General features: G+C 40.1%; 1 protein-coding gene across 7 annotated transcripts in view; it reads left to right on the plus strand.

Moving 5' to 3' along the window:
• Positions 1 to 10,609: 10,609 nt before the first annotated feature.
• Positions 10,610 to 18,903, plus strand: part of LOC128697002 (E3 ubiquitin-protein ligase RNF103) — a 55,784-nt gene continuing 47,490 nt past the window's right edge. The window contains exons 1-3 of one of the 7 annotated variants that reach the window (XM_070090375.1): positions 10,610 to 10,751; positions 11,519 to 11,657; positions 13,594 to 13,743. In XM_070090375.1, coding sequence (XP_069946476.1) covers positions 13,636 to 13,743 — 108 coding nt within the window. In that variant the 5' untranslated portion in view covers positions 10,610 to 10,751; positions 11,519 to 11,657; positions 13,594 to 13,635. Of the gene's footprint in view, positions 10,779 to 11,518; positions 11,658 to 13,593; positions 13,744 to 18,903 lie in introns of all 7 variants that reach the window. The other 6 variants (XM_053788503.2, XM_070090376.1, XM_070090373.1 and 3 more) reach the window with 6 other exon arrangements.

Raw genomic sequence — 18,903 nt, forward strand, 5'->3', positions numbered from 1 at the left:
TTGTTGGATTATGTATTGGTAGATAAAAGACTGTTGAGTAGACTTCAGGATGTACATGTTTATAGAGGGGCCACAGATATATCAGATCACTTTCTAGTTGTAGCTACACTGAGAGTAAAAGGTAGATGGGATACAAGGAGAATAGAAGCATCAGGGAAGAGAGAGGTGAAGGTTTATAAACTAAAAGAGGGGGCAGTTAGGGTAAGATATAAACAGCTATTGGAGGATAGATGGGCTAATGAGAGCATAGGCAATGGGGTCAAAGAGGTATGGGGTAGGTTTAAAAATGTACTGTTAGAGTGTTCAGCAGAAGTTTGTGGTTACAGGAAAGTGGGTGCGGGAGGGAAGAGGAGCGATTGGTGGAATGATGACGTGAAGAGAGTAGTAAGGGAGAAAAAGTTAGCATATGAGAAGTTTTTACAAAGTAGAAGTGATGCAAGGAGGGAAGAGTATATGGAGAAAAAGAGAGAGGTTAAGAGAGTGGTGAAGCAATGTAAAAAGAGAGCAAATGAGAGAGTGGGTGAGATGTTATCAACAAATTTTGTTGAAAATAAGAAAAAGTTTTGGAGTGAGATTAACAAGTTAAGAAAGCCTAGAGAACAAATGGATTTGTCAGTTAAAAATAGGAGAGGAGAGTTATTAAATGGAGAGTTAGAGGTATTGGGAAGATGGAGGGAATATTTTGAGGAATTGTTAAATGTTGATGAAGATAGGGAAGCTGTGATTTCGTGTATATGGCAAGGAGGAACAACATCTTGTAGGAGTGAGGAAGAGCCAGTTGTGAGTGTGGGGGAAGTTCGTGAGGCAGTAGGTAAAATGAAAGGGGGTAAGGCAGCCGGGATTGATGGGATAAAGATAGAAATGTTAAAAGCAGGTGGAGATATAGTTTTGGAGTGGTTAGTGCAATTATTTAATAAATGTATGGAAGAGGGTAAGGTACCTAGGGATTGGCAGAGAGCATGCATAGTTCCTTTGTATAAAGGCAAAGGGGATAAAAGAGAGTGCAAAAATTATAGGGGGATAAGTCTGTTGAGTATACCTGGCAAAGTGTATGGTAGAGTTATTATTGAAAGAATTAAGAGTAAGACGGAGAATAGGATAGCAGATGAACAAGGAGGCTTTAGGAAAGGTAGGGGGTGTGTGGACCAGGTGTTTACAGTGAAACATGTAAGTGAACAGTATTTAGATAAGGCTAAAGAGGTCTTTGTGGCATTTATGGATTTGGAAAAGGCGTATGACAGGGTGGATAGGGGGGCAATGTGGCAGATGTTGCAGGTGTATGGTGTAGGAGGTAGGTTACTGAAAGCAGTGAAGAGTTTTTACGAGGATAGTGAGGCTCAAGTTAGAGTATGTAGGAAAGAGGGAAATTATTTCCCAGTAAAAGTAGGCCTTAGACAAGGATGTGTGATGTCACCGTGGTTGTTTAATATATGTATAGATGGGGTTGTAAGAGAAGTAAATGCGAGGGTCTTGGCAAGAGGCGTGGAGTTAAAAGATAAAGAATCACACATAAAGTGGGAGTTGTCACAGTTGCTCTTTGCTGATGACACTGTGCTCTTGGGAGATTCTGAAGAGAAGTTGCAGAGATTGGTGGATGAATTTGGTAGGGTGTGCAAAAGAAGAAAATTGAAAGTGAATACAGGAAAGAGTAAGGTTATGAGGATAACAAAAAGATTAGGTGATGAAAGATTGGATATCAGATTGGAGGGAGAGAGTATGGACGAGGTGAATGTATTCAGATATTTGGGAGTGGACGTGTCAGCGGATGGGTCTATGAAAGATGAGGTGAATCATAGAATTGATGAGGGGAAAAGGGTGAGTGGTGCACTTAGGAGTCTGTGGAGACAAAGAACTTTGTCCTTGGAGGCAAAGAGGGGAATGTATGAGAGTATAGTTTTACCAACGCTCTTATATGGGTGTGAAGCATGGGTGATGAATGTTGCAGCGAGGAGAAGGCTGGAGGCAGTGGAGATGTCATGTCTGAGAGCAATGTGTGGTGTGAGTATAATGCAGAGAATTCGTAGTTTGGAAGTTAGGAGGAGGTGCGGGATTACCAAAACTGTTGTCCAGAGGGCTGAGGAAGGGTTGTTGAGGTGGTTCGGACATGTGGAGAGAATGGGGCGAAACAGAATAACTTCAAGAGTGTATCAGTCTGTAGTGGAAGAAAGGCGGGGTAGGGGTCGGCCTAGGAAAGGTTGGAGGGAGGGGGTAAAGGAGGTTTTGTGTGCGAGGGGCTTGGACTTCCAGCAGGCATGCGTGAGCGTGTTTGATAGGAGTGAATGGAGACAAATGGTTTTTAATACTTGACGTGCTGTTGGAGTGTGAGCAAAGTAACATTTATGAAGGGGTTCAGGGAAACCGGCAGGCCGGACTTGAGTCCTGGAGATGGGAAGTACAGTGCCTGCACTCTGAAGGAGGGGTGTTAATGCTGCAGTTTAAAAACTGTAGTGTAAAGCACCCTTCTGGCAAGACAGTGATGGAGTGAATGATGGTGAAAGTTTTTCTTTTTCGGGCCACCCTGCCTTGGTGGGAATCGGCCAGTGTGATATATATATATATATATATATATATATATATATATATATATATATATATATATATATATATATATATATATATATATATATATATATATATATATAAATGTGTTTATGTGCGTGAATGACATTGTGTGTGGTTGTTAGGAATGTGTAACCGGCGTTAATCACCACAGTGGTGGAACACTGATAACTGTACCACCTGTGATTCAGGTTCTTAACCTCACTTACATGATTCACTTGGTGACACTTATCCTCTAACTTCACTTCTTATTATTTTCATCCATTACCTTCCTGACCTGGCTAAGGAACTGTCGTTATTTCGCTCCACTATGTGCTCTCCTGGTAGGTAAGTTGACTATTTTCTCGAAGGGTTCACACGCAGAATATGTATGCCCAGAGGTGTATGTCAGTGTATCTACAATACGAGTTTAATCCCTATTTTTTGGATTAAAGTACTGTTGTCTGGTGGTAAATAGTACATGAAGATTTAATTACCCCCGTGCAGTTGGTATGCTTCAAACTTGATTAACCAGGCTTATATTTAAATTTACATATGTTACATGCTCAGTAACCCACATGGAGATAAACTCAGGAGAGTAACTGATCTGTATGTAAAAGCTCTTGGCCTTTCGTGTTGCAAGAAAAGAGGAGGAAGTCCAAGCAAATACGACTCCAGCAAAAGCATTTCCTGTGATCATATTTTCTACGACCTCTTTTTTTGCAACATTGCAAGCTTCTGATGTGTTGATTTCCACGTGGTGATTTCCGTGGTGGTTTTGCATTTTGTATCTCTTGTTCGTATTTTTTTTGTTATTCCCCTCAAGGGAGGTTCCTTGATGCTGTGAGGGGCTGTGATCTAGGGAATTGGATCTGTGCTCCACTTCCCTGAATTGAGCCTGAATACCTTCCATACCCCCCACATGCGCTGTATAATCCTACAGGTTTAGCGCTCCCCATGATTATAATAATTTGTGTTATTATTCAGCACTGACAAGTGTTCTTTACACTCCATTAGGTTACATATAATTAGTTAATATGGCTTAAGCTAACGTAATAAGCTACTAGTAGCAGCTACAGCAGCAGCTACAGCAGCTAAATACTGATGTAGTGTACAGTGAGGATATTTGCAGAGGACTGCATATTATCAGATGAATGAGGAAACTAAACTCTTGGAAGACTCAAGGTAAACTCCTAGCAAACATTATAACTAATTCTATAGACTACTGACAATAACTAATGCTATAAACTCCTGTAGTCTTGCGGACAGACAGGGAAAGAATTAGCAGTCTTGTGGATAAATAGAGAGTGAATTAGTAGGCTTGAGTATACAGGGGAGAGTTTTATCAAGTCACTGTATCGCTCTGTAGAGCCTTAGCCCTACTAATTCTCTTTGTCCGTCGACGAGCCCACCAACTTTCTCTTCCCGTTTATCCATAAGGCTACCAAGTCTCTCTTCCCGTCTAGTGAGGAAGTTATTTAGCTAAGATTATTTGCAACTGTCCGATTGAAGTCTCCAGAGGAAGACTAACCAATCGAAGCCATCACTGAAATTAGTACAATTTCTGAGGTCTACCTGGGTCGAAGCTCCAGTTTTCGAAAATTGCCAAGGCAGGCGTGAGAAAAGACGCCAACGGATCACCAACAGTCAAAATAAGATCTGCCCAAAAAATCACCTGACACCAGAAGTGTCCCAGGTGAAGATAAAACTAGGGTTCACAAGTAATGAAAGACAAGGAGTGAGAGGGAGAAAGATACGAGTATATAGTGAACAGATTGTATGCAAATTATCTCGATAAACTTTGGTTGCTATATAGTGTAAGGGAGTCTAGTAAACGGAATATCCGTAACTAAAACAGAGAGACTTTCACTGTAGGAGATATCAGAATGTTGGTCAAAAGATTATAAGAAAGCAAATGGCCAGAGACCACAAGTGAACAACTGTGTAACAAAGCTCATATAATACTTGTGTATTCCCTACGGGTTTAACGCTCCCGTGATAGTAATAATCGTATAATAATTATACTAAAGCACTAAATCCGTATGGGTCCCACAGTGCACGTTAGAGACACAGGGAAATAATGGGATTATAAATTATAATCATGGGGGAGGGCTAAACCCGTAGGATTATACAGCGCATGTACCCCTCAAGGAAGGTTCCTTGATGTTGGTGAGGGGCTCTTGATTTAGGGAATTGGATCTGCTCCAGTTCCCCGAATTAAGCCTGAATGCCTTCCACATCCCCCCACCCAGGCGCTGTATAATCCTCCGGGTTTAGCGCTTCCCTTGATTATAATAATAATAATACAGATCCAATTCCTTAGATCAAGAACCCCTCACCAGCATCAAGGAACCTCCCTTGAGGGGAGAAATAATAGGAGTTCAACAACTGCAACTATTGCTTGTATCTCTCAGTGTCTCTCGAAGGTCAACAACTATCTATGGCTTAGATGCAAGGCCGGAGAAACTGCTCCAGAAAACGCTGATTATTATATTTACGGGGCAAGGGACCAAGAGCTGCAGCTCTTCTGGTTCCCAAGAGCTGCAGCTCTTGGTCCTTTGCCGTCTTTTTAGGTGGTTGGTCCTTACCTTCTGAGTTTTTCAGTGGATTGAAGTTCGAGTTCTGGATGTAATACTTGTTTATTTAGGAAGAATTTGTGGCTTAGCGCTTCTTTTTGATTATAATAATAATTTAGGAAGAATAGTTAAAAGTTCTTAGTTTACTTAGTTTTTCAGGTACAACAATTTTTCATCTCTCGCACCTTTACATCTCATTGCCGCATTCATTTAACTCATTTCCAAAGCTGTTTAACTCATTTCCACATTCGTTCAACTCACTGACACATTAGCTCAACTCACTTCCACATTCGTTTAACTTATTTCCATATTCGTTTAAGTCTTTTTCACATTCGTCTATTTCATTGTGTGGATAAATTTCTCCAGGAGGGGGATATCGGCCCCCTTTCCTGGAGAAATTTATCCACACATTGCCACATTTATTCAACTCGCTGCCGCATTCATTTAACTTATTGTTAGATTAATTTAACTCAGTGCTAATTCAGTTAACTCATTCCCACATTCCCTTAACTCATTCTCTACGCTCACACTATTCATCCCAATAATTTCCTAATATACTGAACACCTACACTCCTTAATACACATTTTTTTTTATATGATAGCTTAATATAATCACTTCCAATTTAGCATATGGACACTTTAGGCACTAAACTCTCACAAAAATTAAGTCAGAATTAATTACTAATTTTTAATTTTACTTACGGTTGAAGATTGAGACACTTATGCAACATATGGGAATCTTTATTGAGGAAACGTTTCGCCACACAGTGGTTTCATCAGTCTAATACAAAGTAGAGAGGTGTAAGGAGAGGAGGAGTTTGAGGTAATCAGTCCCTCAGCCTGGAGTCGATGTGTTCAGTCCATTAATCTTGTAGAAAGTACAACACAGGGCCGTAGACGTAGCTTATATACTGTAGTCAGGTGAGGCGAAGCAGGAGGAGGCGGGGTCATAGTGGTACCATCCACTAGTCGAAGTAGGTCTTCGTCCAGAGGTTGGACAAGTGTTGAAGAATTCTTTGTAACAAGATCCCATGATGCTGCAGTGTATGACAGTTGTGATGAATGGTTTTGAAAACCGACAAGTTGAAGACGGCTGCTGCAACTAACCCATCTCTTTGGGAAGGACCTACTTCCACTGGGGAATCCCGCCTACCAGTGACTGCCCTCGTCTGCTGCCCGTCCCTTCCACTGACGCCTATAAAAAGCGCCAGTCTTCTTGCCTTTGCTCCAGACTCTCCTCCACCACGATGCTGTGAACACTAACTCCAAGGCCGAGGGACTGATTACCTCATCTTTTGTATATAGTTCTACTGTCTTCCTATTATGTCCTAGAATCTGTATTGATAAAGCCACTGGATGGCGAAACGTCTACAATAAAGATATCCAGATGTTGCACATGTGTCTTAACTTTCATATTGTCGGTATTTTATACCTTTCTTGCACAAGTTGAAGACTGATTACCTCAGACTACTCCTCTCCTTACACCTTTCTGCTTTGTATTGGACTGATGAAGCCACTGTGTGGCGAAACGTTTCCTCAATAAAGATTCCCATATGTTGCATAAGTGTCTCAATCTTCAACTTGTCGGTTTTCAAAACCCTTCATCACATACTTAGGGTTTCATGAGCATACGTGCTACTGATTCTCTTATAAGAAATAATTTTCAGTGGCGTTCTTCTGAGTGTTTTCTCAGGAAACTTCCTATAACAGACTACTAACTTAATACTAGGTGACAGGGGCAGCATGGGTTAGGAGACTTACCCATAAGTTTTCTTTGCTCCTAACAAAGAAGCCTCTCCTGGGTGGCCGAACTGTGTAGCAGCTTGGTCTCGTCCACCTGGTGTACGGTCGCGGCTGTCTTGGTGGGTGTAATTACTGGACGCAGTTTTCTGTGTGTCACCTCCAGTAATTCCACCCATCTGGACAGTCTCTACAGTAGACCAGCTAGACAACACCAAGTTTCCACCCAGCAAGGTCACTGGGGGTGGCAACCGCTGACTCTGAGGAAGTGGGGAAGGGAGTCCACCTGAGGTGACACTAGTGGTTTCCTGGAGACACTGATCCCGGGAAGGCACCGCCGACTCTATAATTTTTCCCTACTAAAGATTCGACACTTCATTTGGTTGTGGTAGGTAGATATGTTTGTCAGGAAACAGGACATGTGTTTCCTGACGTGGGTCTTAGTCATATGATAACCCACACCTGGAGCTTTTCGACATCTGACTGAGGACTTCCACTGGCTTACCGGTGTGCCTCTTTAAAAATTACGATTACGATTATAACCATTAGGTTTAAGTTAACTCCTAATTGGTTGTGAGCCGAATGCACTGCTATATATCCTCCTTCGTCTGCTCAGAGTGGTACAGAAATTGTCAAACATGGATGTCTAGGCTGCCGCCCGATAATATCAAGTTTACTATTTTAATAATTACAAGTCGTGGTTATTGCTGATCTACAAAGTGAAAATTTTATGAAGACTTAACCTACGGTTGGACTGTTCAAAAGATTTTATTTTAATTCATCGGATGTTCATTCTGTTTTTCATTCAGACACCCTGATATATATGGTTGTCACTACTTACAACCTCTACACTGTTGGGTGAGTTAGCGAACAACAGCAGTCTACAAAAACAATATGTACTAAAAACCCATTAAACACATCATGACTCAACAGAGTTCCCTTGAAGGACCTTGATGCTGTTGAAGGGCTCATGATCAAAGGAAATGAACCTACCCTCTCCACAGATCAAACTTCATCACCTGTTTCTCCCAGGTGCTATGAGTATGATAATCAGCAAAGAATGAGCTACATTGCGACTGGCAAGCGACTCCAATGGAAATAAGTCACTGATTTTTTGAGGGTTCTCCTAGTTAATTTACACTATGTATGATAATTATACTTATGTATACCTTTACCTAAATAATCTTGCATACTAGAAAACATCAGTCGTCACGTCCTGACTCCAGATGAACCCAGGTGGTAATAATAATCTTTATTTCTATAAGTACGATGTATATAGACCAAGCTGACATTAATGACATACTATATAGAAAGCCCCTTTTTATACCTGGAGAGGGTTTCGGGGGTCAATTCCCTCGCGGCCCGGTCTTAGACCAGGGCCTCGTGGTGTATCAGGGGCAACCAGGCTGTTATTGCTGGCCGTATATAAACAGATGTATGAACCACAGCCCGGCTGGTCAGGTAAGTGCCTGTCCAGTGCCTTCTTGAAGACAGCAAGCGGACTATTGGTAATTCCCCATATGTATGCTGGGAGGCTGTTGAACAGTCTTGGGCCCCTGACACTTACTGTGTTTTCTCTTAGCGTACTCCTGGTGCCCCTGCTATTCATTGGAGGGATGTTGCATCACCTGCCGAGTCTTTTGCTTTCGTAGGGAGTAATTTTCGTGTGCAAATTTGGTACTAGTCCCTCTAGGATTTACCGAGTCTATATTATCATGTACTATTACGAACACAGGTAAAGAATGGCCTAAGAGACCGGGTCATAATGGGAATGTGTAGCAAACAAAACTCAACAATAGAATATAATGTATATTTGCCATCACCAGATATATACAAGTATGTACAATATGTACAGATGGAATAGTAAGTGTACACTATGGCGACAGGTGGCAAAGCAGAAGCCAGAGTGTGTGCACTGTGCTCAACCAGCAGCTAGGCAAGTCTGTCAATTCGCTTACCACAAGTGAACCATGTTGCTTCAGCTTTGGCGGGCTTGCCTGTGAGTGGCCATTGAAGTGACTTAACAAAGGGTGCCCTGTTGAGCATTAAGCCCTTAGCACCCGGTTCGCTAGTTGGGAGGCAGCCTATATGGTAGTGTGACATACGCCAAATAAAATGCAACATACTCTTTGCATGTCACATGCACCTTTCTCGTCTGCATTCCAGGGAGTACAAATCAAGGGACTTCAACTGTTCCCAGTAATTTAGGTGATTTATCGAACTTATTCGAACTGTGAAAATTCTCTGTATATTCTCTAGGTCTGCAATATCGCCTGCCTTGAAAAGGTTATTAGTGTACAGCAATACTCCAGCCTAGAGAGAACCAGTGATTTGAAGAGAATCATCATGGGCTTAGCATCTTTAGTTATGAAAGTTCTCATTATCCATCCTATCATCTTCCTAGCAGCTGTGGTAGATACATTGTTGTGAGCATTTCGGGAAAATTAAGTTAATTTTGTTCCCAGGATGCGACCCACACCAGTTGGTTAATACCCGAGTATCTATTTTACTGCTAAGTAAACAGGGACAGTAGGTGTCTTAAGGAAACATACCCGATGTTTCCACCCATACCGAGTATCGATCCACGGACCTCAGTGTCTGAGGCGAGTGCGCTATCAACCAAACTGCGGGACACCTACCTCAAAACAAAAACAAAAAAATGGGCACCATCTACAATGTTTTCACACGTCTCCCATCTCTGACTGACACCTGGGATGGTTTTCCTGCCATGTATACCACACCTGGATGGCTTCCATTGACGAGATGATGAAATATATGAAGGAATAACTATAGACCCCAATGGAAATAAATAATTTTGATTTTTTGTGAGGGGGGGGGTTATCCTAGGTTCTCTACACATATGCTGCTATGTATGTTAATCTAGTAACTATATCTGTGGATACCTGAATAAACTTACTTAAGAAATCATTTATCGATGGTTATGGAATGACAGAAAACCTATCCTTGTGTGATGGGTTATTCATGGGTGTATTAGGAAAACATCAAGTTCTTGTGAAATGTTGTATAGATTATGGTAGCCGACATATATGTGCTATGGAAAAGACCCGGGCCGGGACAAGACCGGCGAACCTACTACAACCTACCATAATAGTCCACCTGTTGGGATGCCTAACTTGAGCTTTTCAGTAAACAAAAATATATTATTACTATATTCTTATTAACAGTGTTAATCTGTGATTATGATAATGATTGCTTTTTTTTTTTATTCGCCGGTACTCTCCCGGCCCGGGTCTTTTCCAAGTAGTGGTGACCCGGCCTTGGCTCCCTATCTGGGGAGTATCTCGAGACCTAAGTCTCCCATGGGAGAAGGTACAAGTACCCCCTCATCTTTGGGACCAAGTGTCCCCAGGCCTAGCCACAGTCCCCGCCCTCACGGGGCTCGTAGGGAGAAACTAGGCCTCTGGTCTGCCATCTGCCCCGCCCCAAAGGGGCTCGTGGGGATGGCAGTCTTGTGAGCTGCAGATGGTAGCAAGCTCAGGCCTTCTCTTTCTTTCTTCATAATGATTGCTATTACTGCTTATGGAGTATAGTTTCATGGCGGGAAATGTTATTTCATGTGACATCAAAATATATAAAATTACGCTCATTAATGCTCCATCTTATGTTAAACTACATATATTCTAACAGGCAATGTAACAAATATTTTTTTTAGTTATGTAATAAATGCAATATATATTTGTTAAGTAATATATTACTAGTAAATATTTATATTAATAGTCCCTGGAAGGATAGTTTGTAAGGTCGACTGTGATTGGTCAGCTCCGAGGCCAGGGCTCATTACTCCTTTTTTTTTTTGGGCTTCTACAATGTTGTTTCCGCGTCGTATTTAGCGTGTTTTAGTGGTCTCGAACCTGCCAGAGTTTGATAACTTATAGCGTAAGAGCAATTACATTTTTTTCCTCGGTAAGGTTGTAAATAGTTCTTGTATATTAGTGCATAGCAGTGTGGTGTAGTGACCAGCACAACACCACGAAGAATGACATAATATTAGTTAGTATATTAATGGTGATAACAGAATTATGCGAAGTTATTTTTTCCTAGAGAGGATCTTGATCTGAGGAATTGAACCCTTCAAGGGAGGTTCCTTGACGCTGGTGAGGGGCTCTTGATCTAGGGAATTGGATCTGTGCTCTGGTTCCCTGAATTCAGCCTGTATACCTTTCATCTCCCCCCCACATGCGTTGTATAATCGTACGGGTTTAGCACTCCATCATAATTATATAATAATGAGGAATTGAACCTGACTCCCTTAGATTGAACCTAAATCACTCCCATGCCTTCTTGGCGCTTTATAACCCTTACGGGTTTAGTGCTGCCCCATAATAATAATAATAATAATAATAATAATAATAATAATAATAATAATAATAATAATAATAATAACAATAATAGGAATGACATAGCCATCACAGGTCTACCTTCAATATTTTCATAGTGGTTGCAGTGACTTCTGAAAATTCTCTTAACATTCTGAATGACGTAGTCTGTTGTGGGTTTAGCGCTTAGTTTTAATTAATAATAATGAATGATGTGGAAGTACCTTGATTTTTTTCTTCTCTTATGTTTCTGATGCTTTTAACATTATATAGCAAGGTGAAATATATATCAGAAATCACAGTAGATGCATTTGGTTTTTGTTTCAGTAGGTAGTACTATGGTGGCAGGTGGCTCAAGTGGTACCGCCTTCAGCTCACATCTGAAGGACCTGGGTTCCATCCCAGCACTAGTGGAAATGTTGGGCATGTTTCCTTAGACCTGTTGCCTCTGTTCACCTAGCTGTAAGTAGGTACCTGGCTGTTAGCTGACTGTTTTGGGCTGCATCCTGAGAAAGAGAATCAGAGGACCCCAGTGAAAATAGGACAGATATATATTGACTATTGGGTTATCCTGGTTTATTAATTGTGCTAAAAAAAAAAAAAAAGTCTGACTAAAATGTCGTCTACCTAATCTACTTTATCTCATGAAAGTAATCTTCCTTACTGAAGTAACCTAGTCTAACATAATCTAGGTCTAGTTGAGTACTTTGCTTCTTAATATAAAGATACCCAGGTGTTGCATATGTATATTATCTCATACCTTTGATCTAGTTATAAAGTTGCTGTATTATGTAGGTAACTGGTTCAGAGAGCCACCAGGTTGATGAATTAGACACTTGTGCAACACTTGGGTATCTTTATTGTGGAAACGTTTTGCCAACCAGTGGCATTCTCAGTCCAATGCAGAGAAGAATGATTGAATATCAGGAGTTTGAGGTAATCAGTCCATCAGTAAAGATACCGAAGTGTTTCATACATGTCTAATTCATTGCTATATTATGTTTGATGTCTCTGTCTCCCTTGTTTTGATTATTATAATGATAATAATTATGAAGGGATTCAGGGAAACCGGCAGGCCGGACTTGAGTCCTGGAGATGGGAAGTACAGTGCCTGCACTCTGAAGGAGGGGTGTTAATGTTGCAGTTTAAAAACTGTAGTGTAAAGCACCCTTCTGGCAAGACAGTGATGGAGTGAATGATGGTGAAAGTTTTTCTTTTTCGGGCCACCCTGCCTTGGTGGGAATCGGCCGGTGTGATAATAAAAAAAAATTTTTTTTTTTTTTAATAAAAAAAAAATAATTGATGTCACTGTGAAAGTCAAAGACTAACATCAGTGAAACAATTTTCACCTTAAAAAAATAAAAGTTCTAGTTTAGGAATAGAGGAGCTTGGTGTGATATTTAGACCTTACAGGTCACAAGGTTGATCCTTATCATGTAAGTTTCATTTTAATTTCCAGTGCGGTAGACATGCATGTTTTGATTCTCACTCAAAGTAATCCATAATAATTGTGAAGAACATTAGAAATAATGAAAATTTACTTCTGAAAATTGGTTAATTAAGAGCATTTTTAAAACTAGATTCATTATTTCGTGGCCTTGGGAATTTTTTTTCACATTTTTATGGAAAATGAATATTTTATTAAAATTTCAGACCAGTTTCATTCACTGGATCAACTAAACTGCATTGTCTTTTTTTTTCTTTTTAAGATATTTTGCTTTGGTATTGACAAAAATAATTATATTTGTTTACCATCCTTCAGTTGAATCCCAGTGTTAAACCTAGTATGATGGAAAATGAAAATTCACTGTTGTGAACTGATTACCTCATCATGGAAAAATGCAGAATTGCTCGTATCACAGAGATGAACGCATGAAAAATATAGAGAACTGTCTGGAGGGGCTTTGTTTCTCAGAAACTTGTAGTAGGCAACATTCAATTAGAGCAGTGCTATTGCCAGCTCATTGTTAGTTTTAAACATTTAAATGGCTTGACAATAGGATTTTTTTTATACACTTTAGCCAAAATCTGTACACTAAAGCATTTGCAATTCAACAAAATCAATCTTGAAATTAAAATTAACAAGGAAATACTGCATTACTGTGCATTTTACTTATGCTAAAACTCAGAATCATGTCTAGCTTAAAATTAGTAGGTGGATGTTTTATTATTAATTCTTGGAATAACTTATTAGAAACATGGAGAGGAAATGTGTAAAATTTCGGAAAAATTACCTAGATACCCTAAATATTAGTCATGTTTATTCAGTTTACTTTTTTTTTTGTAGCACTTTGCTTTATATTGAGTACAGGTAATTGCTTTATGCAGTTTTAGTTCATTTCAATATTTCCCAAACTGTGTTGCATCATAGTAGATTGTTTTAATTTTTTTTAAATTTCTAGGTCAAATGCAGTAGTGAGTTTCAAGATACTCAGACTGCTAAGATGTGGCGTAGACCTGCTCTTCTTGTACTGTACCTAGCAGTGCTGGTAGTTGTCACATGGATTGTCGAATTAGGATTCTGGTGGGACACTGGCTATGCTTCTTATCAGGTATAATTTTATTATTATTACTGTTTATTATTGATATAAACCACTTCTATATTGTAGTACTGTACTGGTGTATATACAAGTGTTCATGAAAGCCATACTCAGGAAAAATACACAATTTACTCTTATGGAAATTCATGTATTATTCAAACTGAATGTTATTTATCTATACAGATAATAATTCTTGTATAAATTTGTAAAAATTTCGGTGGATAATTATAAAGGGCAAAGGTGACACACAAGGTAAAGTCATTGCATGTCACGTATTGTCAAACTTAATCATAGCTTCTGTGAACATCGGGGGTATAACTTTCAAATGGAAGGTCTCTGATATCCCTTCTCCAATTTTTTTTCCTTCTGTAAAGTCAATGCCCATTTCTTGTTGGATCTTATTATCAGAGTTACCAAAGGTATCCTCTTATCATTCAGTGTATCTTTCATGAAAGATATTATGTGAAATTATAGAGCACTATAATATTTCAGGCGTAATTAATTAAATAATTATAGTTCATCCGAATAGTTAAGATTGATAGCAATTATGTGAACTGTTTTGGTGAATGATAAGCCTTGATAAATTTATCTCAGAAAGATGTAATAGTCTGTGAGTTACAATCACTAATTGATGAATGAAATTGACATGGAACAAAGCATTAATAACATAATTGTGAAAGTACAGTGTTATAATAAACAAACTTTTGTGTACACTTGGATAGGTAATAATGGTGCCCTGTAATGCAATCCTGATTAGTGCTAGAGTTTTGGATTCAAATGGTCTGTTGCTAAATATCTGGTGTACAGAGAGACTGAACAAAAGGATGGTTAAGTAGACTGAATTGATGGCGTCTTCACTCCTGCGCAAGATGAGAACTTTCTAGGCTTCCAGCACAACTGTCCAATATTTACCTTATTTGTAGCGCTTATTACTCACAACATATACAGAAAAAAAGTTTGAGTAATACTGAGTTATTTTTAAGTAGTCCCGTAGTTCTCGGGAATCATAGATTTCGGAAATCATAGGGATATTTTCTTATAAACATGGGCTCGCTAATCATAGGCTGACTCGTGAATAGTAGTTCGTCCGGGACGCGTACGCACGGTGTGAGCCGGGGCGGCCTCCCTACCCAGCCAGTCTGGCATTGTTTACCAGTGAGCGAAGGTCCCCTCACGTGCTCCTAAGAAATATTTCATAATATTCCACTCATTTTAGTGCTTGCAAGTACTAAATAAGCTACCATGGCTCCAAAGAAAGCTCCCAGTGCCAAGCCTGTGGTAAAGAAGGTGAGAAATACGATTGAATTTAAGAAAAACATCATTGAACAGCTGCTGCTGTACCACCGTCAGCTGCTGCTGCTGCTGTACCACGGTCAGCTGCTGCTGCACCACCGGCAGCTGCTGCTGTACCACGGTCAGCTGCTGCTGCACCACCATCAGCTGCTGTTGTACCACGGTCAGCTGCTGCTGCTGCTGTACCACGGTCAGCTGCTGCTGTACCACGGTCACCTGCTGCTGCACCACTGTCAGCTCTTGCTCCACCACCATCAGCTGTACTACTTGAAGATGTGGAGAGAGTGTTGTTGGTGTGGCTTAACGAGAAACAATTACCGAGATAACCCAAGGAAGTCAATGAGTCATCGAGGACTGTCTAACTTATTTCCATTGGGGTCCTTGATCTTGTCCCCCAGGATGCGACTCACACCAGTCGACTAACACCCAGGTGAACAGGAAAAATGCCTGGAACTAGTGCTCATATTGGTGAATTTAAGGCCAGCAAAGGTTGGTTTGAGAGATTTAAGAATTGTAGTGGCATACACAGTGTGATAAGGCCTGTTCTGGATAAGGCCTGTTCTGGAAGAAAATGCCAAACAGTACAAAACAAATTTGGTCACAAAATAGAGCGAAACATCAACGTCAAAGACCTGGGAGTGATCATGTCGGAGGATCTCACCTTCAAGGACCATAACATTGTATCAATTGCATCTGCTAGAAAAATAACAGGATGGATAATGAGAACCTTCAAAACTAGGGAGGCCAAGCCCATGATGACACTCTTCAGGTCACTTGTTCTATCTAGGCTGGAATATTGCTGCACATTAACAGCACCTTTCAAGGCAGGTGAAATTGCTGACCTAGAAAATGTACAGAGAACCTTCACGGCGCGCATAACGGAGATAAAACACCTCAATTACTGGGAGTGCTTGAGCTTCCTAAACCTGTATTCCCTGGAACGCAGGCGGGAGAGATACATGATTATATACACCTGGAAAATCCTAGAGGGACTAGTACCGAACTTGCACACGAAAATCACTCACTACGAAAGCAAAAGGCTTGGCAGACGATGCAACATCCCCCCAATGAAAAGCAGGGGTGTCACTAGCACGTTAAGAGACCATACAATAAGTGTCAGGGGCCCGAGACTGTTCAACTGCCTCCCAGCATACATAAGGGGGATTACCAACAGACCCCTGGCAGTCTTCAAGCTGGCACTGGACAAGCACCTAAAGTCGGTTCCTGACCAGCCGGGCTGTGGCTCGTACGTTGGTTTACGTGCAGGCAGCAGTAACAGACTGGTTGATCAGGCTCTGATCCGCCAGGAGGCCTGGTCACAGACCGGGCTGCGGGGGCGTTGACCCCCAGAACTCTCTCCAGGTAAACTCCAGGTAATTACTCAAGAGGAATAGGCACTCCCAGGACACAAGCCTATGAAAGACAGGCTAACTTTCTTGTTTTGTTGTAATGCTAGTGGGGATTGCAAAGTGAAGCCTTTACTCGTGTATCACTCTGAAAATCCCAAAGTGTTCAAGAAAAAAAGTGTCTCATCACTCATCAATACTACTCAATAAAGGTAAGTGTCATTTTAACATTTATTTATATAGTTATTGTGCATCTCTCATTGTTTTCTTTGTAGGGAAATGTATATTTCATGAAAAAAAAAAAATTTTAATACTTTTGGCTGTCTGGAACGGATTAATTGGATTTCCATTATTTCTTATGGGGAAAATTAATTCGGCTAACGATAATTTCGTCTAACAATGAGCTCTCTGGAATGGATTAATATCATTAGCTGAGGGTACACTGTATTTTGTTTATCAAATACGGCCTTGGTGAAAGGTATCAATGACTTAAAGCTCTTTCTCCTAAACAAGATATGATACCCTGTCATTCCCCTTTCTTCACTATATGATTCTCTTATTACAGTTTGCCAAACTGTTAATTTCATTAGCTTATTTTTTGATTGCCTGATGTCATAGAAGCATTACTTTGTTTCTCTAAAAGCTGTGTCATAATAGTAATCACAGTAGGGCCCCGCTTTACTGCATTCCGCCATTATAGTGATTTCAAATTATGACGAAAAGTTGATATATGACGAGCGGTCTTTCAAATATGGCACACCCCACCTGGTTTGTTTACATTCTCTGTGAGCTCATCTCTCTATTATGTTTTTGAAACTTCCCAAAATTTCAAGTGTTTTAAAGTTATTGCACATTTTATATGTACTCTGATAATTATACTTGTGTACCTGTACCTTAATATACTTACACACGGTGCTGGCATGCAGGCACACATTAAAATCACTAAGAGTCTCTCTACTCTTAGCATAATACATAATCTCTTGGGCACATTAAATGTTGTATATTACGTTAATATAGATATTTCCATTAATCCATCTATGATATTTTTTTCAAAAATATATAATAAACATGCTACGTAACATAAAAACATGATAAATACACCTCACAGTAGAATAAATTAACATAAATATGAGATGTGGTAACCAGGTGACTTGTAGGACTTGTAGCCAGGTGACTTGCAGTCCAACATCAGAGAAAATGTGCCACTATAATATTTTTGGGGGTAACTAGAAAATTATTCCTTTTGTATGCCCTCACTCAGAGCGTCATTTCTTCTAAAAATGGTGTTACAGTAAAATGGGAGTGTTCCTCTTTATTTATTCCACTATATCAACATGGAGACAACTTGTACACAGTGTAAAGTGATGAAAACCAGATGCGTTTGCCTGGTTTGTTTACATTACATGTGGGTGGTGGTGGGGCGGGGAGTGCTGCCTTGGCTGGCTACCACCTGACTTCCTACAAATAAAACTCACCTTTCACCCTACATTAAGACTACAATTAAGGTAAGTAATGGGTGTACTGTGTGTGTGTATTTTAGTTTTTATTGTTTTTAATGCCTAGTTCTATTGCTAACTTAATATGTGTTACTGTAAACTTGTTATCTGGCATTTATGTGCATTTATAAGTGAAAAAAAATGGCATTCTTCTTTCTGGCGATGTCTGCTTTCTGGCAGTAGCCTGGAACCTAACCTTCCGCATAAGTAGGGCCCTACTGTATTGCCATACTCGGACCTTGACCCTTGTACAGCAGAAGTGCACAAATTGTATTGTGGTTTAGAGGAGTGTGGAGGTTAATTAATTTTCCTATGCATTTTAATTTTTCTAAGCGTGTATGCACCTGGAGAAGAGAGAAGTGTAGAGGAGAGAGAGAGATTTTGGGAAATGTTGAGTGAATGCGTGGGGAGTTTTGAATCAAGTGTGAGAGTAATGGTGGTTGGGGATTTTAATGCTAAAGTGGGTAAAAATGTTATGGAGGGAGTAGTAGGTAAATTTGGGGTGCCAGGGGTAAATGTAAATGGGGAGCCTTTAATTGAGCTATGTGTAGAAAGAAATTTGGTAATAAGTAATACATATTTTATGAAAAAGAGGATAAATAAATATACAAGGTATGATGTAGCACGTAATGAAAGTAGTTTATTAGATTATGTATTGGTGGATAAAAGGTTGATGGGTAGGCTCCAGGATGTACATGTTTATAGAGGGGCAACTGATATATCGGATCATTATTTAGTTGTAGCTACAGTTAGAGTAAGAGGTAGATGGGAAAAGAGGAAGGTGGCAACAACAAGTAAGAGGGAAGTGAAAGTGTATAAACTAAGGGAGGAGGAAGTTCGGGTGAGATATAAGCGACTATTGGCAGAAAGGTGGGCTAGTGCAAAGATGAGTAGTGGGGGGGTTGAAGAGGGTTGGAATAGTTTTAAAAATGCAGTATTAGAATGTGGGGCAGAAGTTTGTGGTTATAGGAGGGTGGGGGCAGGAGGAAAGAGGAGTGATTGGTGGAATGATGAAGTAAAGGGTGTGATAAAAGAGA

This window comes from Cherax quadricarinatus, chromosome 31 (assembly GCF_038502225.1).
Source record: "Cherax quadricarinatus isolate ZL_2023a chromosome 31, ASM3850222v1, whole genome shotgun sequence".
NCBI classification, from domain to species: domain Eukaryota; kingdom Metazoa; phylum Arthropoda; class Malacostraca; order Decapoda; family Parastacidae; genus Cherax; species Cherax quadricarinatus.